Source organism: Lolium rigidum, chromosome 3, assembly GCF_022539505.1.
Source record: "Lolium rigidum isolate FL_2022 chromosome 3, APGP_CSIRO_Lrig_0.1, whole genome shotgun sequence".
In the NCBI taxonomy this organism is placed as follows: domain Eukaryota; kingdom Viridiplantae; phylum Streptophyta; class Magnoliopsida; order Poales; family Poaceae; genus Lolium; species Lolium rigidum.
The window spans coordinates 129971999-129995862 of NC_061510.1; the positions used below are offsets into that span (position 1 = coordinate 129971999).

At 43.8% G+C, this 23864-nt stretch overlaps 3 protein-coding genes and 1 long non-coding RNA gene across 4 annotated transcripts; 2 read left to right on the forward strand and 2 right to left on the reverse strand.

Moving 5' to 3' along the window:
- Positions 1-771: 771 nt before the first annotated feature.
- On the reverse strand, positions 772-5328 carry LOC124698228. The gene is made up of 3 exons (XM_047230738.1): positions 4765-5328; positions 1978-2250; positions 772-1440 (listed from the first exon to the last, which is right to left on the reverse strand). The coding sequence occupies exons 1-3, from the start codon at positions 5296-5298 to the stop codon at positions 1120-1122; spliced, it is 1128 nt and encodes a 375-aa protein (XP_047086694.1). The 5' UTR covers positions 5299-5328; the 3' UTR covers positions 772-1119.
- Positions 5329-6896: 1568 nt separating this feature from the next.
- Positions 6897-14880, reverse strand: LOC124695533 (disease resistance protein RPP13-like). The gene is made up of 2 exons (XM_047228367.1): positions 14387-14880; positions 6897-9276 (listed from the first exon to the last, which is right to left on the reverse strand). Exons 1-2 carry the CDS (start codon positions 14878-14880, stop codon positions 6897-6899), a joined length of 2874 nt encoding a protein of 957 aa, XP_047084323.1.
- Positions 14881-17429: 2549 nt separating this feature from the next.
- Positions 17430-18062, forward strand: LOC124698229. Its single transcript, XR_007000907.1, has 3 exons — positions 17430-17451; positions 17571-17804; positions 17918-18062. It is a non-coding gene; the product is annotated as an uncharacterized LOC124698229 (long non-coding RNA).
- Positions 18063-19346: 1284 nt separating this feature from the next.
- Positions 19347-21001, forward strand: LOC124695534. Its single transcript, XM_047228369.1, has 2 exons — positions 19347-19478; positions 20313-21001. Exons 1-2 carry the CDS (start codon positions 19347-19349, stop codon positions 20865-20867), a joined length of 687 nt encoding a protein of 228 aa, XP_047084325.1. The 3' UTR covers positions 20868-21001.
- The last annotated feature ends 2863 nt before the right edge of the window (positions 21002-23864 follow it).

A 23864-nucleotide genomic window follows, 5' to 3' on the forward strand; every position in this document is an offset into this window, starting at 1 on the left:
TCGATGTACTTCCTCCGTTCGAAAATAAGTTTGACTCATGTATCTAGACATATGTTAGTATATAGTTACACCCATATGTAGATGATCAAGTTGAGTCACTTATTTTCAAACCAAAGTTATAGTACCATATAGCTACCTTGCCCACCGTTGCTTGTCATGCATTGTTTTTTCCTATGGCTAACCGGTTATCTGCTTTGTGACGATGGCTTCAGGGGCAGGGACAATCCTCGGGCATCAGAGCTAATGAACTTCTGCTTGCAAAAAAGAAGCAGGAACTACTCGAACTGCTTCAGCAAGCGTTTGCCAACCTGGTGCTGAAAGACTGCGGGGTGAACTACTCTGCGGAAGCAGAGGCCAACAAGCTCAAGGACCCGGCTTCTCACTGGTCGTTTCGTTGATTCAGCACGTAGCTTCTTCCCACTGAACAAGTTCATGCACACATACTGAACACAACTTCATGTAATGTGTGGCGTCCCGTTCATGTTTTTACCGATATGATTTCACTTGGTTTACTTTATGTACAAATAAAACGGATATTCCCCATAAAATAAATAAAATTAAAGCAGATATAGTGTGACTCAGCTTTGTCTAAATACAACACGTTTTAGTGTGACCGTATCTATACAAAGCTGAGTCAATTAATTCGGAATGTATGGAGCATGTGTATTCATAATGCTGACAACCACATAATTCTTTTTTTTACCAATATTATGTTAAACAGCTGCAGGAATACACCGAGGCAGAAAAAACGATGAAAACATTTTTGCAACCTTGCCTATCAAACCAAAGAACCAAGTGGTGCATAATGCGACAAGAGCATAGTAGTACAGGCGTACAGCACATTGGCTGAAAGCACCTGAAAGTGCGTCGTATCAGCAGTAAAAAAGAGAAGGCCAGCCATGATCCATGCAGCCACTAAATTACACTGCGCTGCCAAGTAAATCATTTGAGGAGCAGCCAAAATTTATTACTCTATCGACACGCTGTTAAACTGCCTCTCTGAAAATCGGACGCAATCTCTCGTCGCCACGGAAACACTGATCGCTACACATTGTAAAGTCAGGAGGTAGAGTGAAAAAATGCACAACACCAAGAAGAAAGGGATTGTAGTTAGCTGCATCAGCTGGCTTTCTCCAGATTCTCAGCTTCTCGCCGCTGCCTCTCCTTAGCCTCCTCACGCAGTCTATCCTCCTCTCGCCTCAACGCTTCGGCTTCCTCCTCCTCGGCCTCCTCTCGCTCCCTGCGTTCATCCTCTGCGTCCTCTCTTTCATCGAGATAATCAAACTCCTTCTCTGCAGCCATAGCCTTTACTATTGGATCCCGCAGCTCAGATATCAAGCCCCCACCCACCTTGTACTCCTGCTCGTCACCGACAAGGAATAGCCGCTGATCAGGTCCTGACGCCATTGGGATGTCAACAGCAAGTAGCTTCATGTCATACTGCAAAGGAATTAGAGTTAGGTTAGAAGACTTGCTGTCATTGGACCGATACTACTACTTATTTACTACTTTCTCATGCAGGATGACATCTTATGTATTATATTATTTCTCTTCATCTATATATAATAATACTAAAATCGGTGATTTCTAGATGGCAAGAGAGAGAACACTAAAAAAAACTAGCTGGATACGGTGTCAAGTGTCAACTACCAGTCGACTATACATGTGCTATGACAGCAATTTAAACTTTCTATTACAAACTTCTTTCATTTCTAAAGAAGGGCTGACAAGAATCGACATAGCAAGATTGTGCATTGAATTCAAAGAGCGATCAGCAATTTCTCTTATATCAATAAGGAAGAGAGACTGAAACTTGCTTCACTTTAACTCTACTATTGCAATAATTGTTCAAGTTTTCAGTCACTCACTAAAGGTCCAGTGCTTACATCATATTGTGCATGCATAAGTACAAGACAGTTAAATCTAGACGCAGTACAGTAGAGTTTGCTACGAAATAGAGAAGAACATTTTACATACCTGTCCTTTTTTCTTCTTGACTTCAACACTTACAAGACCCTTTCTTTCTGATCCTTTGATAGGGAAGATAAGAAAGCATCGCTTGCCGCCAACCTTCAATTTGAAGTCCTTTAGTTTAGGGCCTCCGCCAGACATAACATATGCTCTAACGTCAGTGCCAGCTAAGGGCGCACCCATGACTTCAAGGATTGCAGCAGATGTATTGAGCTTTGTCATCGCAATCCTGTAAACCTTGTCAGGATTTATGGTGATCCTTGCGCGTGCGTACATACCCTGTGACAAACACAGATAATTGAAATCATTTAATCTCCAAAAAATCCATGACGCCATATGTCAATCAAAGCTGCACTAGAAAGCTTAAATTGTCAACTACACCCTTTATGATAATACTACAGAGGATAAAACAAAATGTGCTACAAAAAATTAGTACTGAGCTATAATGTGCCACAAGTAAACTAGTTGTTTATCATTAACAAGTTTAAAAAAGTTCACATGCCCCTGGTTCTATACCCTGCCGCTGCATCTCAGCAAACAAGTCTCTTTAATCAAACATCACCTTGGTCACAGAAATCTAAATTACCTCCTGCTGTATTTTATTAATTCTGTTACTTAAAGAGGACCAAATTGGTGTACCGTCCATGCACACCAAGAAATGACATAAAATGAACAAGCGATATTATTATAAGCATGCCTATCCAGTATTTTGTCTTCGTGATTAACTGCTACTGATATTTTAAAACATGGTACAGACTATTGGTTTGTTACCCTCTATGGTAAAGCATCGTGTGCATACTAATTCTCGACGGATATCCACTTGGTGGATTCTGATCGAAAAATTGCATGAGGTGAATCATTTAAGAACAAAGAACAAAATAAAAATATGATTCTGGTTCTGGAGCAATCCACAAGGAGTACGCACAGAATCAAAGTAATGGCTGATGGCAGTTCAGGTGTAATCGCATAACGAAGATAACCTTAACATTGCTAAGCATGGTATTCTCCTCACATTGTTAGCATGGTATAGTCGCACACAGGCATGTTGGCTAATCATATGATCAACAGACTATTGCTCCGTGTAGAACTGTACTATAAGCATGCCTATCCAGTATTTTGGCTTTGCGATTAACTGGTACTGATATTTTGAAACAGGTTGTAGACTCTGTTTGTTGCCCTACATGGTAAAGCATCATCTCTGAGAGCAGTAGTTATGGGTCCAGGGCAATCAACCACTATCTAAAATTCCAGTAAGTTCTCTACGAATATCCACCTGGTGAATCATGATCCATCCTGCATTTATCCCGTAGAAAAGTATGTTAATCCTACTACATTTTATTTATGTTAGTCAAAAAGGCCCAAATTGCTGTAGCCTCCATGAATACCAAAAGATGAAATAAATTGAATGAGCAGAGTTATTATAAGCATGCCTATCCAGTCTACGCTTAACTGCTACTCATATTTTGAAACATGGTACAGACTATTGGTTTGTTACCCTATAGGGTAAAGCATCATGTGCATACGAATTCTCGACGGATATCCACTTTGTGGATCCAATCCATCACCCATAGTTAAAAGAAAAAAATGCATGATGTGAATCATTTACTTTAAGAACAAAGAACATATGATTCTGGTTCTGAAGCAATCCAAGGAGTATGTACACAATCAAAGTAATTGCTGATGGCAGTTCAGGTGTAATGCTATATCTAAAGGAAGATAATCTTAACATTGCTAGCATGGTATTCTCCGCACATGCATTTTAGCCAATCATATGATCAACAAACTATATCGCTCCGTGTAGACCTGAACTAAAAGCATGCCTATCCAGTACTTTGGCTTTGCGATTAAATGGTACCGATATTTTGAAACAGCATGTAGACTGTGTTTGTTACCCTACATGGTAAAGCATCATCTGTGAGAATAGTAGCTACGGGTCAAGGGCAATCAACCACTCTCTTAAAACCCAGTAGCAGTTCTCTATGGATATCCACCTGGTAAATCATGATCCACCCTCTATGGTTCAATGCAACTTGTATGAGACAAAACATTTACTATATGAACCATAGACATTGGATTTGGTTCTTAAGCAATCCAAGGAGTAAGTACAGAATCAATGTAATGGCTGGTGGCAACTCAGATGCAATGACATATCTGAAGGAAGACAATCTTCACACTGACAGTACGGTAATCTAGTACGGTCTCCACACTGCTAGCTTGGCAAAGGTCACACGCAGGCATGTTAACCATTCATACGATCAACAAAATATATTGCTTAGTGCGGATCCTTCAGGGTGAAGTACTGAAGTGTGGTTTCTTGTAGGAACAGTGTGACAATTCTGGAAACATCCCAGATACACCACAGTTTCGAAGGGGAAAAATACATGGCATTGCCCACCTAGAATAATACTGAATCATGATCTATCTAAAAACCCAGTAGCAGTTCTCTAGCGATATCCATTTAGTGAATCATGATCCATCCGCTACAGTTCAATGCAAATTGTATGAGACAAAGCATTTACTGTATGAACAATTTGACAGTGAATTTGGTTCTTAAGCAGTCCAAGGTGTAAGTACAGAATCAAAGCATCTACAGGATGTCAAACTTCATACTGATGGCATGGTAATCTGGTATGATCTCAACATTGTTACCATGGAACACGCACACAAGTCAGCCGTTCACACGATCAACAAATTATGTTGCTTAGTGTAGACCCCATCAGGGTGAAGCTACAAGATCAACAAATTAGCATAGCAAGATAGACCGAGAGGAGAAGTGGAGAGCAAAGTACTCACCGCGAAGGCGACCATGGCGGTGGCGAGTGCGAGGAATCCGTACTTGGCCATGCCCTCGGAGAGGCCGACGAAGGTGCTGGCGATGCCGAACATGACCCGCCAGAGCGCGATGCAGACGACGACGCCGCCCGCGCCGACGAGCAGCATGTAGTTGCGGCGCCAGAAGGCCTCCACCTGCAGCCCCACGGCCTCCCGGTAGCGCGCGGCGGCGTTCTTGGCGGCCACCACCGGCCGGTTCAGCCCCTGCCCGAGCGGCGCCACCTTTGTGGAGCGACCGGCGCCGCCGCTCGCGAACTGCCTGGCCCCGCCGATGAGACGCTGCATCGCCTGCTGGTGCTGCGGGGCGAGGAGGGTGGGCCGGGGTAGCCTCGCCTCGGGGTGCGCGGTGGTGAAGAAGCGGGAGGGGGCGAAGAAGTGGCGGGGGATTGGAGTGGGGGGAGGGCGGATGGCGGCGCCGGGGGAGGGGCGGAGGAGGAGGTGGCGGTGGAGGGTGTGGAGGCCTCGCCGCGAGGAGGAGAGCGCGGCGGCCGCCATGGGGATCGAGATCGGGCTCGCAGTCGCCGGCTTGGGAAGGAAGGATGCTGGTTTAGACTCGACTCGAGAGCGGCTTGGACTAGACAGACAGACTTGGCTTTCCCTTGTTTCTTCAGACCATTTTTGCACCTTTCTTGCTTGTGCTTTGAATTTCAGTGGATTTTACATTTGCTATGGGATGTGCTGCAAAGGATTTCTTAGCAAAAATTTATACCAAATCCAATCCTGCAAACCAAACAACCATCATAGGAAAAATTTCAAAGAATTTGAATCATCCAAATTTCTTCGACAATCCTTCAAATCAAAGATGCGCTGACCTGTCGATATTGTAGTAATAGATTTTTTTAACCATTTCATGTTCGATTCTATAGCATGATTGCGCTCCAAATTTCATTTTTTTCTAGGGTTTGGAATATTCGAGCTATTTTCACTATAACATGGTCGGACCGACATGACGCTTATGTTCACCGACTTGGATGGCTAATTGCCTCTAAATCAGTTTTCATGGCCCATAATTGCTGCAGAGAAGAAAAAAATCCTAGCAAAATTTATTTTTGTAACGCTTTAGTTCAGCGGTCAGTTATACGCCGCAAAATATGTATCATGATGCTTACAGATTGCGATGCGATAGGTCAAATGGCGCCGCACAAATGCATCGTGGTACGTGCTACCTGCCTTCCATGTTATAGAACGTTTTTGGCAAACTGGTTTTGTTTACCAAAACATTTTACACTACGGAACAGAGGTAATACTATCCTAAGCCAACAATAACTGTTATGATATGTGTGACCAAGCACACTATCTGTTTATGATTCGTGCCTACCATGGTAGGTAGAAAATATTCCTTTCTCTCTTCTATTTTTATCTGAATCTCAAAACATAATAGACGGTGACGAAAACACCCACACCCATGCGTGGGTGTACAAAATTCACTCCTCCTACTTTCTCCCTCCGCGAATAAGTGTAAATCTAGATTTATCCTAAGTCAAACTCATTAAAATTTGACCAACTTTATTATAAGCAAAAATAGAAGCATTTGTGACACTAAACTAGTATCACTAGATCCATATTGAAATATAGCTTCATACTATACCAATTTGAGTTCATATATGTTGATATTATTTTTTATAAAATTGGTCAAATTTATAAAAGCTTGATTTTGGATAAAACTAGATGTGTTTATTCGTGGATAGAGGGAGTATGATCTTTGCCGAGACCTGTCTTTTGCCTGGCAATTTAATATCCACACTTTGTTGAACACTGTAAATCACACAGGGGCGTAACACAGGAAGCCCGGCTTCAAGTGGTAAAGGAATACGGCATTTCATTTTAATCACACAATAGCATTACATATACAAAACGATTTACAATGGGGTATTGTGCATGTATGTAGGACAACCGACAACATCTAATCAAACACCAAAGTAGGAGTATATAATTTGCCTCACGTGATTTAAGGGACCTCTACATGCGCACACACAAATATAAACACACTCAAACGAAAACTTAACTATGGTGTTCACTCGAAACGTACGAATTAAAGTTACACGTACACCTTTACACAGCCTCAAGAGCATGCATGTTGAGAACCAAGAGTTCTAGTTGTGGAACATGTTTTCAGCCATCAGACCTGCCCTCCACCTTCCGCCTCGCTGCATCACGTCAGTTATGTCCTCGCTCTTCGTTTTTAGGGCCACGCGGTTGATCTTCTTCCTGAAGGCAGGATTTGCAGGCTCAACCATGATTGAATCCGCAGGAGGCATGTTGTAGACCACAACTTCCTTGAGATCTTCCATCAAACCTCTTAAGCCTGCTTCCCCTTCTTTCCCTTCAAGCTTGATCTTCATCTTGGAGCAACCAGACAGAACAATCCTTCTAATCTTTGGGATGGACCTGGGCCTTATTGTCCACTCTTCTACTTTTGTCAGGTTTGTCATCACCAGGCTTGTCACATTGTTGAATCCATTGTTAGAGAGCAAGAGCTTCTTCCCGCTGTAGGAGTCGTCAGACAAGACAAGCTCCATGAGGCTTGGGAGCTCACCTATCTTGTCGATGAACATCTGGTCCACCATGGATAGCTTGAGCACGAGCCTTGTGACATTGGGCAGTGTGTACTGGTCCTCCGTGCCGACGCCTGATGTGTCGATCTTCCCAGTCAGCTCTAGGATCTGCAGGCGGCGGAGTGTGAACTTCGTGAACAGTTTGAAAGGTATGTCATCCCCAGCAAGGTGCATGTACATGAGTGACTCCAGCTTCTTCAAGACGTCTTGAAGTGCTTTCCAATGCTGCTCACCCAAACCTGACATCTGCAAGGAGCGAAGATACACCATGTTGTGTAAAGGTTTGATGTTGTTGCTTGATGGATCAGAGCAGACTAGGCCTGTGAGTGTTTGCATGTTGTTGAGCACCCCGGCTGACTTGGGCAATTCCAGCCTGTTGGCAACAACGTGTCGCAGCGTTGGGATCTCCCAGAATGCTTTTGTCACCTTCTTCACTTCGGTCCTCTTTATGTCAAGTGTCTGAAGGTTGATGAGACGTGCAACCGAAGAAGGGAGCTCGACAAGGGACCGGCTCCGGAGGCCTAGGTATCTTACATGGATCATGTCCCCGATTGCACGAGGCACCTTTTTTATCCTTAACCCCCGGAGATCGATTACACGGAGGAACTTCGATGCCGGGAGAAAATGGAGAGTGTGGTTGCGTAGATCACTGTTGTTGCCTTGGTTCTTCAATGGGCCATGCGCTCTTACTATGGCTGCCTCCATGTTGCTCGATCTCTCCTCGGCAAAATCACCCAAGATGGACCTCATCTTAGGGAACGAGGTGCCTATGGGTATATACGACTTCATGTAGTTCTGGAGGTATAGGCGGCGAACGGAACCAGGTGCGAGGAGGTCAGCACTGTCATGTACCTCGAGGAAACTTGCCTCCTGTGCTTCTGCCTGTGCAAAAGCATGGAGACGGTCATGGATGGCAACAAGCCAAACGCCACCACTCAGGTCCCTCTTCACCAGGTGGATCATCCCCCTCGAGATCAGTTCCTTGAGGTAGTTTTGACCAATGTCCTCCATGGTCTTCCCCTTCTTCGGCTTCAGAAACCCCTCTGCGGCCCATAGCCGCACGAGACGCCTAGCGTTGTAGATCAGATTCTCTGGCATCCCTGCAAAATACAGGAAGCAGGACTTGAGCCGGCTCGGGAGATCGTCAAAGCTTAGAGCCAAGATCCTCTTCACTTGCTTTGGCTCATCGCTAGACTTGAGCTTCTTCAGGACCTTGTCCCACTCTGATATGCTCTTTGTCCGAAGAAGCCCGGCAAGCACCACGATCGCCAGGGGAAGTCCACGTGTTATCTGGAGCATGTCCTCACAAGCCTTGTCCATCAGCTGCTCGGATTGTGAGATCCTGCTACCAAAGATCTTCTCCTGGAACTGGTCGTCGACCCCAAAGACTCTGCGCTGAAACATCTTTTTGCTATCTTCTTCTTTGAGATTGTGTATCTTGAGTGGACGAACTTTCGGATTAGTGTATGCAGCTTCTTTGTCCTCGAGGCGAGTGATGATCATAATTCTGCTCCCTTTCTTGTTCTGCGGTAGGCTTTGGAGAATGGAGTTCCAGTTGGTGAAATTGACGAGGCCATCAATCATCACCAGGTAGCGTTTATCCACCAGGTACAATGAGAGGGCCTCATGAACTTTTTCTGTGACTGAAGAGTGGTCATCGGTCTCCGGGCACACACGCTTGTAGATGAAGTACAAGATGTCATCATCTCTGATTTGTGGTGGGACATTGATCCAAGCCCGTACATCAAACTCCTTCCTAATGATAGGACTGTCATACACTTCCCATGCAAGTGTAGATTTCCCAATGCCGCTCTCCCCAACAACTGAAATGACAGATCTGCTAGTGTCACCTTCCAGAAGACGTTCTTTCAGGGTTACACGTTCAGCTTCAAAGCCAACCACTTCGGTCACCTCATCCCTGCATATATTGATTGACCAAAGGGAAGAACATTTAGGCAAAAGTATGGTTTGCAAGTATTTGTAAGTGAGATGCTAACACAAACACAAGATCTTTACAATTAAATAACAAACACTATGTCCCAACTATCTAAATAGTTTCACTTCTTTCAAAAGGATAGTTTGATTAACTAATACAAATGTGATAGGTATTTTCTATTACTGACCAAATGTATCTCTTTATTTCAAAAAATTAAAAAGTGTTTCTGGAAGTTTCAAAAAAGAAATCCTGGTTGTGCTACGGATTGGAAAAGGTAGGTTACTTATGTTGTGTATATGGCAAAAATATAAGAAGGGAGAGCTAAACAAAAAACACCATTTATATACTCTACATATTACAGAGTATTATTTTTGTAGATGCACCAGATATGCAAGATTATGCATGAATCTTAACAGCTGCACATAACGTTCAGTCATCTACATGTGCGTATTTATAAAGATTTTGGGCAGCACAGTCGTATAAAACAGTCAAACTCATTGGTTAAAAACATAACACGTCCCTTAAGCCCCAGCTTACCAAGATCCCCTAAACCTGAACAATGAACATTTAGAAGCATATAGTCGTGTTTGCTTCAAAAGATTTCTTGGCTCTACACTCACATCAAACACCCATTGTTTGATAAAATTTCAGGAGCACCATACAGACACTACTTGCAGATATAAAAGAAATCCAGGAGACCTCTGCAAGCAGAGCAACACCCAAAATGGCAGCAACCACTGCCACAGGGACAAAGAAATGGCTGAAACGCCAAAGATATCTAGCGCTTCACAGTTTCAGCAAGAGGAAAGACAGCGAATCGAAGTTTCCGCGCTTCCAGTGCCGCATATATGATGAATTGAACTCAAAACCACCTCAACCTGCTCCACCCCAACTCGCATTACGCAAATCCCTATCTCCTTACGCCCCAGTCTCTAAGAACACCAATCGGCCATGGCCGCACTCGCCACCACCAATGCCCAAGAGATTCGCGACCACCAACACCCAAACCACTCAGTCCACTCGCACCTCGAAGCCGACTACTGAAACCCCACCAGAACCCCCGCCAAAACATGGGGAAACCCAGAATGAATCGCGCCCAAATCAGGGCGGCTAAGGTATCCCTCACCTCGCTCGAACGCTGGGAGCCGGCGGGATGGACCGGCGGTCGTGTGCTAGAGTCGCTGCCGCTGCCGCGAGTTTGAGCCATGCGGCCGCTGCGTGCGACGGCAGGGCAACCTGAGAGCGACGGAGCCGAGCAAGGACGGTTTTGTGCGGGTGGGAGTGTTGCACGGCGCGTGATGCGGTTTTACATCTCAGTTACCCCAGAAAGAACAACTAAAGTGCATTTTTATGGGTGATTGAGACTTAAGAAATTCTAAGTTAAGTGAGACATAGCAAATTTTGTTTAGGAGTGTGTTGTATTGTGTTTAAGAAAACCTATGATTTAATTTTTTATGTTCTATAAAATATGTTATATTTATGCGTATTCTCGAAAATTTTATGCATGAAATTTAACAGAAAATCAAATATAAGCCCAGGGCTACAGGGTGGCTGCGTTTTCAGAATTGAAAAATAGGTTTTGAAACATAATAAATGCTGAAAAGCATACACGGATAGACAGATGTATACTGCAAGCATGCATATTTTCAATAATATATACATTATCCCTTGGGTTACACAACAATGCCAAAAAAAATCAGTTCTGGGTCCAAAATGTGTACTGTTCACTTTATTAGATTCATAGTTTTTTTGTTTTTTTGTACTCTACAAGATGAAGTATTTTTATATTTAAAGTTTACACACTCGTACGAAATTTATGTATACACGAACAATATTCAATTTTTTGAACACTTTGAAATAATTATTCATATTAATTTAGAGCCCAAAGTTCCAAATCTCCAAAACTTAACAACCTTCTATATATGTGTATTTAATATTTATGGAGCTCTTTTGAAGCGATCATTTTGTGTGTGGATCAAGAGAGCTCGAGCTCATTTTGTGGTTATCGATGTGTTTAAAAGTCTCAAATAGTGCATAAACACATCTCATATATACATATTTGAAAAGGTAAGATGTTGAAGCATTTTGTTTGGTTCATCCACTTTAGTTTGTATCTAGTCTATTTTTATGTATAGGTTCACTCACTTTGGTTTGTATCTAGTCTCTTTCAAAAGTACCTAAAACATCTTACATTGATACACAGAGGGAGTAGATGGCAACTACAAGAATAGGGAGCTACACATCATCCTTATGAGCTCTAAAAGTTATGATTTTTTTTCCACATACCATAAATATGCAAAAAAAAATTGCGCCAATCTGTGTAGACGCATAATACTCAACAGTCCACTTGTGTAAATTTCCGGATAAAATGGAAGCAATAGAAAATAGTTATTTTTGTGTACCTTATGAGAGACTCTCACTTTCAGGCTATCCAAGGGGAAATGCTATTTCAATACCCTTATCAAGCAAACATGTTTTTAAAGAAATATTTTATTGTAATTTGGCCTCTGCATCATGAACGGAACATAAAATTTGCCAACTCTATTTAGTAACATGTCAAGACCTTGATCGTAATAATTCTTCATTTTGATTAAAAATATTATGTATTTTTACCACACTAATAATGTAAAATGTTATTGGATCATTGACATGGCTAGAGATTGTACTCATTCGCTACTTTGGGCAACCCATGCAACAAAAATGTGTCAATTGGTACAACAACATTCTAAAACAAGTACAAACATGCACTGTGTGTTCTTAGATGTAATTTGGCAACAAAATAAGATCAAGTGGCACAACTTAAATGAATTCTTCATGGTGTAGAATTACGCGGCTACATGCCCACATGCGGCCATCGAGGAACCACTTTTAGTTCTTCTCCTTTCTTATTTCACCCTCAAAAACATTGAAATTGATCAAGTCATAAATGGGTTCTTATTTGTAGAGCTGAAGAACAAATAGTAGTATGGCGACACATCATGTTTTTGTTTATGGAAGCTTATGGAACATAACCTAGGAAGGCCGATGAGCTGAATATTTTACTTTGTGTCTCTGAGCAATTATCCTGGTGGAAGATAAGTTTTGTATATTGTAGATTGTTATATTTTGGTGTAGGTGGGAAAAATCTAACTAATAAGGCCCATGAGCTGAATATTTTACGTTGTGTCTCTAAGAAATTATCCTCGTGGAAGATAAGTTTCGTATATTGTAGATTGTTATATTTTGGTGTAGGTGGGAAAAATCTAACTAATACCACTACTTTTTCGGATAGTAATACCACTTCGCTACTTGGGTATTCCAATCCACCATGAAATGGTTTTGAACATGGAAAGAACATGTGTCGAGGAAAGGCTTAAAAAGAAACTAAGTGATTTAAAAGGAAGCACTTGTTGTCCATGAGTTCTTGACTTCTCCTAATCAACTCTATTGTATATGATGTTTTTTCCATGATCTCACATCGAGTATTTAGTAGGATGAATTACTTGCGAACCAATTTTTCTTGGACAAATGTTCACATCAAAAGAGGTATCAACCAGCACAATGGATTGTCTTGGATACGCACGGATTAGGGATTTGGATCCCTTACTAAGATTATCTTCTAACTAGGCAAATGGTTGTTTAAAATTGACGAGGATGGAATATGGCATGATTTGTACAAAAAAAATGGGATCCAGGAACCTCTCACAAGTAAAATGGAAACCAGTGGACTCTTAGCTTTGGGCAGGTCTATTGGAGGTCATGAAGCAACATATTTTTCTGTCCCTTTGGTGCCTCATCAGTAAAAACTAAAGAAGATTCTTGCAGGGTAAGTGGATGGGAAACACACAACTCATGACCAATGTCCAAGATTCCCTATAGAGTAAAAAAAAATTGTATTTGTTTCCTTCCTCAAAAATGTTTTTTTTCCAGTTTTTTGTACAAAAAAGTACAAAACTTTACTCTTCGTTGAAGTACCTAATTAAGTTTGCCGCAGCACATAGGCTCTAATATATGTTGATCGTTACATTTGTTTAGTCTTGCGCACACGACACATCAATATATACTAGTATGCGGTTAAACTCTTCAGCGATTATCTAGGTTCAGTATGATGACGATGAATTAGTAATAATAGTAAATACTTTTTCCGATCAGTAATAAGTGTTGAAGTTTTAGTATAAATTTATAATTTGAACTAAAGCACCGATATTTATTATGGATGAGAGGGACTACTATAAAGGAAAAGTGTGAGAGAGAGTACGTGCGCTTTGCACACCCACTTTTTGACTTTTTCTTTCTCATATCTCTCAAATTATATAATATTTTGATTTGATTTTTTCAAGTCGCTATAAAATAACGAATTTAATGGGGAAAATAGTTAGGAATTTATTGTGCAATTTAAAATTTGAAATTATTTAAAATTCAAAATAAATTCTTGGAATATATGTATACGTAATGACATGAAAAAAACTCTAAATTATTTTTCCCATATTCTAGTTGTTATATTTAAGTGATCTGCAAAATTTTAAGTTAAAAAATTATATGGTATGGGAGATAGTTTTAAATAGTGTGCTATCTTTCGCTATAGCATCGCTATAGTGGATTCACAACACTTCCGCTAAAGATAAGCACTTTTAGTGCTAAATAGATTCTCTCGCTGATATCTCGCTAAATCGCGCTAAAACGCTAAATATGGCTAAAAATAGCGCTATTTATTCGCTAAGCCTAAATATTTTAAGATTTAAATGTAAAAGTTAGGCCTACTTATGTAATATGCATTTATGTACTAATTTTATTATTGCAATCATCATAATTTTTGAGTACAAGTTTGTATTATTGAATTTCATGCCATATTTATTGATCATATGAATGTTTTATGCCTATTTTTTTAAAAAAGTTTTCTTGTTTTGTAGAAAAACGCTTAGCTCTATAGTTTCGCTATAGCTTCCTTAGCGGCAAGAAATTCTCACAGCTAAGAAGCATAGCCTCCTATTTTAAATTTTGCTAAAACCTTGTATATCTAAAAGAAAAAAGATAAGTCAGTTTAATAAGTTCTTAAGATATGACAGCGAATGAAGGAGCCAGAGAGATGGGGAGAGATAATACGTACGCGTACCATGCGTCGACGGTGTTGATGGTGTTGTGCGCCGCCGACGAGGAAGCGCCGTGGGGCGCGGGGCGCAGCTTCCTGATCTTGTACTTATCGACGTTGTCGGAGATCTCCTTGAGCCTGTCCTTGATGCCGTTCATCCGGCCCCTTAGGTCATGGCGGACGGAGACCTGGGTGGTGCAGGAGGCGGCGAGGGCGAGGTACCTCCTCCAGGCGGGGGCTCCTCGCTGCAGCGTGTCGAGGTCGAGGCGGCGGAGGAAGTCGTCGAGGACGTCCTCCACCTCGTGCGCGACGTCGCGGGTCTGGCGGACCCAGAGGCCGACGTACTGGTTGGCGCCCTCCCGGCGCTCCTGGTCGGCGTCCTGGATGAACGTCTGCAGCCACTCCAGCTTGTCCCGGAGCAGCCGGATGTCGTCGCCCACGCCGCTCAGCAGCGCCGCCTCCTTCACGGCCAGCTCCCCCAGACGGTTCAGCACGAAGGTGATCGATGCGGACGCCATGCTCGATAATCTCGATCTCTCTCTTCTGGTGATTAAGCACTATCTTTCTCCTCTTGTTTGTAGTTAAACGACGTATGCTTCCGTATATATACACACAAAGTAAGAAGGCTAGCTACTGGACCGATTCAGAGAGGTTGAGCCGGCCGGATGGGGCGCTCGTCAAAAAGTCAAAACTGATCGTGCTTGGAATTAGGGGGGGAATTAATAATACACCATGGCACATGCTTAATTAGTGCTTGTGTGCATACTGCATACACACACATGCAAGTATACTATGCATCACAAGTTAGGTTCCGTCGAGAAAGATATGACGTAAGTTGCATATGGAAGTTGATGGTCAAGAAAACTACGGTGGCTTAATCTGCGAGCCAGCCCTTGCCTCACTGCGCAAGCTAGCTAGCCATGTTCAGCCAGTAGTAGCTTAGTAAGTAGAATGCATGCATGATGCATGTATTCCAGCTCATTGCTTATGTGTATATGGTGCACCCTTGATCGATTCATCCATGCCGCCGTTTACTTCAGATAAACAATACGACTGAACATACACGGTGAGTGAGTCGTCAATATCGAGCTTTATTGATTAAATATTACATTGTCAATTAACATCGAAATAATACATTGAGCAACAATGTCTCGAATATAATGGTTACCAATGTGTTTGTTCTCTCATAAAGTATTTGATCCAACGGTCAGGCCGGGCCTGCAAATACGTGTTTATCGAAAATCGGGCCAGGCTTGGGCCTGAATTCTTGGCCCAATGGTTGGGCTGGGCTGGCTCAGGCCCAGACTTTTAACTTCGGTTTTTTGGCCTAGCCCGAAAAATACCCAGGTTGAGTGTCAAATAGGAGCTCCCCAACGGCAATTCCTATTCATCACCCGCGGGTGATGGTTACCAACCATCGCCTGCGGGGAGTTTTTGGGCCGCAACCCATTAACATGTAGGGAGCCTGTAGATCTCGGTTTTTCCAGTTTTTGCCGAGTTTTTTCTTGTTTTTCTTGGGTTTCTTTCGGTTTTTCTTCGATTTTTCGATTTTTTATTTTTTTTATTTTTTAACAAATTTTAAAGTGGAGCAAATTTTAAAGTTAAGCAAATTTCAAATTCAAAATTTCAAAGTAAGCAAAATTTTAATCTTAGCAAATTTCAAATCTGGGCAATTTTTAAATCTAAGCAAATTTCGAACCTGGGTAAATTTGAAATCCAAGCAAATTTTCGAATCTGCAAAATTTTGAAATAACCGAACTAATAGGCCAGGTCCATAACCATCGCTAAGGGGTGATGGTTAGCACCGCCCCTCCCCAACCCAATGAATCTAACGTGTGCCTGACGCTCGAGCGGAGGATACTGAAAAGAGAGTGAACTTTTAGAGCAGGTGCTTGGTGAGCACCCGTATCCACACCATGTATACTGCATTAAGATCCGTGCTATTTTTTTCCCCTCTCAAACAATTTCTCATTTTTATATCTCTCGCACCACATATTTTTTGAAGTCAAAAACTTGCAGATCACTTAAACATAACAATTGGAATGTGGGAAAAATATTTTGGATTTTGTATGTCATTATCTATATATGTATCTCAAGATTTTTTTGAATTTTAAAAAAAATTAAATTTAAATCTGCACAAAAAAATTCTGAACTATTTTTCCTCCATTCTATTTGTTGTTTTTGAGTGATTTACAAAAAATCTAATCGAAATATTGTATAATTTGAGAGATAGAAAAAAGAAAAAGACAAAAAAAAAGAGAAGGTGCGAGGAGCGCACCTGCTCCACCACACTTTTCCCTACTGAAAAGGGCTGGGCCCAAGGCCCAGCTACCTTTGCACTCCGTTCCCCACACCTCGAAATATATAACTAGAAAAAAAGATCTCCGTTCTCGCAAGAGTCCCGACCTCGGTGCTGCAGGCCGCCGCTCACCGTGACGATGGCCTCGACGGAGGAGCAAGAATACGGTGGATCAATGGAATATTCATACCACCGTACGCACTACCCCAACGCGTGCACGGATGATGATCATGCCGGCCTCTGTTACCCGGAAGACCCAGCCGATCTCCTTGATCGGCTGGAGATTGCCGAACCCCATGAGCAGCCGGCGCGCATTGTTGCTGGTGCGTGCATCTTTACTCTTCCATGGGAACCCCTTCTTATTGATTCTTGTTTCCAAAAACTCAACTAGGCGTTGATCAATTTATCTATATTGAATGAATGTAACTGCACAGATGTTTCAGATCCTTGTGAAATTGCCTGGCGTGCCTTGGACCTCATGTTCCCACGCGAGGACGACGAGTGGAGCAGCTGGAGCGCGAGGGAGGGTAGTAGTGACGACGACGATGATGTTGACCCTGTACAGATGATAGACGGGGACGAGGAGACGGATTGCCCAGGTATCCAGTTCTCCATCCAGAGTAAATTGCCCTTCACAACCCAATCGATAATTAACCAATCTGTAGGTTTTACATTGATTCTTCAGGGGGAAATGTAGTCGATGACTGTAGCACAGAGGAAGGCGGCGATTACGAAGATGGAGGCGGTGATGAGCAAGTGGTAGATGATGACGAAGAGACAAACTGCCCAGGTAGCTAATGCTCTCATCAGACGATACAGAGATTGTCTTCCAATCTGAAGGAAATAGGGGATGTGTTTATATTGAAGTATTTGACTGCTGACATGACATGTTTTACATTAACTCTTCAGGAAAGCTTTACCCTGAGAGTGAAGCAGAGGAGATAGAACGCAAATGGGCAAAAAGCACCCTCCAACAGTTTATAGAGCACACCAAGATCTGCGACGAGATATTGGCCCTGGGTGATGAGGATGAGACCCCTTTACCTCCTCATCCTATGCAGGTGTTTCCTGACGCAACATCTGCATGTGTTCTTGGGTTAGACTGCCACCACCGTGTTTACAGGACCCATGACACTTCTACCAGTAAGTGCCAATTTGTCATTTGTTCATTCCTAGCAATTAATCTCTGCTGTCGTGATACCTACGTATTTTCTTAGCAATAATAACTTGTTTTTTCTTCACTCCATTGTTCACAGCCCCATCAACTCTTGGGTATCGCAAACCACAAGCTATGCTACAAATATTTTCTTTGCGTTTATCAAGCTTTGAGCCCTCGTATACAACTAGTGTGTACGGGATATTTGCCATTCGGGATAACTTTGACCCGCGCCGGAATTATGTCTTCAACCATTCCAGAGACGATGCTGTCACCGTTCAGAAACAGGTAATTAAGGCTTGTCTTCCTCCGAAAATAATTATGCTTGTTTTGTCTACGAATTGGTTGGCTGCTGAATCACCAAGTTCAACACTTGAGATTTAGGTCAGTTAGCTTCTTTGATTTGTCCCCTTTTGCATGCATCTATTAAAAGCTGTGTGAGGTCAGGTTATTTTATTTCACGGGTCCTATGGATCTGCCCCTTCTTGTTGTTAACACTTAAATTATTATTTTTACATCAAACCATCCTATCGGATCTCAAAACTTATATGATTATACTTTTGTATGCCATGTACATACAAAAACCAATCATCTTATTTACATACTTCAAAACATATATGCATGGGCATTGAGATGGTTAGCAGGATATTAGGGGGCATGGGGTAATTGATCTTGAAATCCCTAGTGGTAATATGATCTGACATCTGATACTCGTAGATGTTGAGCTGTTGACTACATAAAATAGATGCAAGGGAAATATTTTTTTTGAAACTAGGCAAGAGGCTTGCCATTCATTGATATAGGAGAAGAGAATGGCTAGTTTATGAGGGAAACCAGCCGAAAACCGATAAAAACACAACACAACACGCCGGCCCCGAGGCCGCGCACCACACGAGCCGACGGCCTAGCCACCCCAGTGGCCAAGGCCGACACCCTAAAACACCTCAAAACGCAACAAGGCGGAGGCAAAACACGGAGCCGCCGCTCCGACAACCACGCCGACCCCCAGGGTCGTGCACCACCTAGCCGAAGACAAGCCGAGGACGAAACCGACAACACGAACAACAAACTTGCAGTGAAGGGCCTCCACAGTGATGCCTCCAACGAGGGGAGCGACGTCCGAGAGCGCCACCATCACCGGCATCGGCCGAGGCCGGTGCAGGGTTTTCACCCGGAGCACACCGAAACCGAAGACGTGTTCGCCTGACCGCCGAGTCGAGGAATCCAAACCGCTCGTCGACGCCGACAACCAACTCGCTCCACAGCTCCCTCCGGCCGACGGAGCAACCAAGGCGAGGACCCCAGCAGGCAAAACGACACATGAAAGTGTCGCCCTCGCCCGATCCCACGAGGAATCAGGGTTTCCCCTCGCACGACCGACATCCACCGCACCTCGCGGAGATGAGAGGCAGGGCTGCGCAGCATGCGGCCGACAGAGCACCGCCAAGGAGCACCGTGGGCGCCGCCGGAACGCCACGAAGGAGGGGGCGCCGAACAACACCGAAGCGGAGACTCGAAGACGAACGCCGATGCCCGCAGACTTGAGCTCCCTGGACCAGCCGCCGCGCCGCCCACGCGGCCACCGCGGCCGCCACACAGCCGAGGAACCCGGGGCCGCCGCCCCAGCGCCCATCTCTGCCGGAACGCCGCGCCAAACCAGGGTCGCCACGCCGATCCGGCCGGAGCTCCAATCGCTCGAAAGGGGAGAGGCCCCTGCCCAACGCCGCCCGCGCGAGAGGAGGAGGACCCGCCGCCACCGTCAGCCGCGCGCCCCTCGCCCGGCGGCGTCCTCTGGCGGCGGCGAGAGGAGGTGGAAGGGGAGGAGGGGCGGCGGCTGGGCTAGGGTTTGAGTCGCCCGAGCCGCCCCCCAGGGAGCGATGCAAGGGAAATAGATTTACATTGTAGGCACATGCATGCATGCCTTAATATTGAAACAACTCCCATCTCGAGGGTGAAAAAATTCACCCATATCTCTCATGCATGTACCCGATATGAAGTTATCCACACAGACAGTTCTACTTATAACGACCACATTCCATATATGTTATAGTAGTAGAGCCTACACTTCTAAACATTTAATTGACCTCAACTTTGCTTCAACATGGCAGAATTTTAGTAGACAACTCTATGCATACATCATGTAGTAAAACTTTCATTATGACATGTTGCACTTCCTCTTGTTCCTTCTAGAACAAGTATTGGAATTCTCAAGATGCATAATTTGTGCAATAATCTATTCTGATATGTGATACTCACAAATAATGAGTAGCTGACAAGATATATAATTGTTTAAGGGATATCATTGCATTCAAGTCACATGCATTCTTAGATATTGAAACAAATGTTAAAAAATCCACCCTTGAGATGGAGTGAATTATCACTCAGTAGTTAGTTTCAACATGAGCCTGTATATCTCACTGAGTTTATTCTGTTACACGCTCACCTTTTTGGATGTGGATATTGCTCATCAGTCCTAACAAGATGTTAAATTGTAGGAATCCTTTGTCTTACCTCTTTGTAGCCCATGTCGAGGAATGTATTATGAATTAGATAAGGCATTATTAGAAGTTGATCTTTGGGAAAAGAAGGAAGGGGATGAATCAGCTGACAAGCAGCAAATCTCTGGATATGTTGAGATCGATATCGTTTTCGAACACGATTTCCTGTTTTGTGGACGGATTACTGTTGATAAGTGCAATTTGGACATAACGTACACAATTCTTTCAAGAAGTGTTGAGACTGTAATACAAGTCTATGCAAAGGTTGATCATCCTCATCATGTGAGGTTCACTGCTTTTAGCACTGGATATTGTAAGGATGGAGTCATGCTGTTGGATGACAAACTATTTGGGAGCGAAAAATTATTCCAGCATATCGTTGCTGTGAAAGCAAATGAAGAGTTGGATGTTGTTTTAGAAGTGGACAATTCACTGTTCAAGTGGACTTTTCAGGATGAATATGTCGGCGCTGTTATCTCTCCTAATGACTCGATCTTTGACTATGGCCTGTTTTTCGTGAGAGTGATGTTTGCTCCAAAGGACTCTCAGTGAAGCCGTAGGTAAACAGCAGAATTCTATGGTCTGACTTATATGACATTTCTATGTAGTATATACAACTGGCCATATCGTGAATTATTTTTCCTAGTCCCAGTATTAGTTGACCCAACGAACACTTTATGCTAACCAACTTGGTTTATCGAAATTAGGAACTAGCCTTTGCTATTGCTGCTATTTCGACTAAATTCCTGGGAGCCAAACATGGAAGGACATCTTTGCATACCGAATGCTATTGTAAATTAGCCTCCTAAAATATGTAACGTTGACTTACAAGTTTTAAGTCTCTCATGTTGATTTCCATATGTGGAGCCCGAAATGGAGTATTTCCATATGTGGAGTATTTTGATGTCGATTTAATTTGACGACGCAAGGTCACCACGGACAACGCCGTTTGTTAAGTGATAAAATCTGATACCGTTCATATCTTAGCGTGTTATTCTAGATACTACAGTACTACTATCCATGTTCGGGATTGTATGGCCTGAGGACCAATTTGATAAGAGTAAAGTTTGAAATAAACCTTAAAGTTGCAGTGGGTGATGGAATCAAACCTTAAACTTATAATCCCGGAAATTAGCACCCCGAGCTTACTATTCCCGGTCTATACTTACATGGAGCTCGTTTCCATTCAAAAATTGTTGACGTGGCAGCAGGCAACCCTGGGATCACCGACTGTTCGTCATCCTCAGGCTGGACCCTTTCTCTTCGGCATCCTCATGCCGGCCGAGCATTTAAACGAGCAGAACGCAAGCATCCGCGAGCCTGCGGATAACTTGCACATCTTCGCCATCAAGAGCAGCTAGGCCATGGCCTGTGACTCCCCTACATACGCTGAGTGTGCCGACGATGTACTTCAGCGATTCAGCCTACGACACATCTGCTGCACGGCTCCGCCGTGGTGATCGTCGTCGTGCTCCCCGTCTCCGCGGGAACGCAGGCGTGCTCTGTCTGTGGTGCCCAAGCCCAACAACCTGAAGGCGAGCAGGCGTTTTCAAAATCACGTTGACGGCGGCGAACCCAGGCGGTCAGCGCGGTCTGGAGAAGAACGGAGCGAGCTGCAGGTCGGACCGTTCGCCGTCCATCTACAGATCGCGCGCCGCCGTCGAGGTCCAGGTAGCGCGCCACGCTGCAGGCCGGGCCGTCGAGGTCCATGCGGTGTGTTGCGCGCCTTCCAGCTAAAGGACGCTCGCCGCCGTTGAGGTCCGGGTCACGTGCCGCGATGTATAGGGTAGGGTGGTGATTTCAAGGATTAAGAGTTCAAGGTTTGAGTTGGACACCATCTACAACTTAAAGGTTTATTTCAGACTTCACTCATTTGATAAAACCAAGAATGTTTATAATTTACTTATTAATTACAGCATGCACCTATAGTTTCAGATGCATCCAAGTTTCCCTCGTCTGCATGCCCACTGAGTATGTATTTTTCTTATCTAAGATACAACATCACTCTATTTAGTTATTTAATATAGTGCCATATAAGCCGGAAATGCACTTTTGAAAGCGGGCAACAACAATCGAGCACCATATGTACAGCAGCAACGGTATCAGGATGCAGAGCACACGCTAGGATCAGAGGAGAAGCAGACCTAGCGGCAACAACCACGCAGAGGAGGGCAGCTTGGGTCGAAGAGAATGAGCTCGCTACAGTTTGCGACTGCCAGCGCCGGCTAGAGATTTTTTTATTCGGACAGCGGTTCCCCTCACTTTCTTCCCAAACTTCTCTCCAGGCGGTGTCCAAGCGAGGTTTGGATAACGTGGATGGGCAGCCCACCTCCCTCTAGACGCCATTTTCCTGCCATGACTCGAGCCACCCTCCCGCCAGAGTCATTGCCCCACCATTGACTCCGGCTGGCTAGACTCGCGAGCTCCCACCGTCGCCGCCCCAGGATCTGTCACCAAGCCTTGGGGAGGTCGCCCGCATTGCGTCCGCAACCGAGCTCGGCAGGATGCCATCTATCGGTGCTTCGTCAGTGCTCAAAGCCCTTTTTGGGCCTAGAAGGCATCAACGACATTTTCGGACGCACACAGGAGGTAAGCACAGCCCGTCCCTGCCTTCTATGTCGTCGGCACTTCGTGACACCTCTACCGCCCGCGTGGAGATGATTATTTTTTTGCAATAAATTGTCGATGATTTCGTCAAACGAAGAGTTCGATGATGGGGAGAAGCTTGCGGTGGTGGCGTGGTCCAAGCTGAGACAACGAAGAAGAAACATGCCAGCTCGACGTTGGGTCGTCAAGTGATCAACCGCCCCGAACTGCCGCGCACGACAAGCTCATCACGGACTACTTCAACCCTGATGCAGTATACTGTAAAACCTGCTTTAGGTGACGGTTTAGAATGAGCTCTAAGTTGTCCACGAAAACTGTGGATGCCGCCAAGATATATGGCACATATTTCACTGAAAGGAGGAATGCCGCAGGGCTTCTAGGTCTTAGATACCAAAAGCTCACAGCCGCTTTTGAGGATGATGGTTTACATCTGATTTGATTGATGATCATGTGTGAATACGAGAGAGCACAATTCTCAGGAGTTTCCGCTGTTTTGGGAAGGTTATCATTGCAATATTTAGTGAGGAGTAAATGCGGTGCACCAGATGAGGCCGACACTCAGAGGCTTCTATCCATTAACAAAGCTAGGGGTTTGCCAGCATGCTTGGTTCCATTGACTGTATGTATTGGCGGGGTTATGTGCATGATCCTACCATAATTCTAGAAGTTGTTGCAAATCAGGAGTTATGACATGCTTTCTTTGTCCTTCTAGGATCTTGTGATCATATCAATGTATTGCAACGATCACCACTCGTTACCAGGTTAGCTCATGGAGAGGTTCCCCCTGTTGAGTTCATGCTTAATGAGCACAAGTACATAATGAGGTATTATCGTGCTGATGAAATCTACAGTTCAGACATATTTTTATGGACGAAGGGAGTACTTGTTTGAACTTGTAATTTGTGTTTGGACTTATTTGTTTATTGGTTGTATTGTGATGAA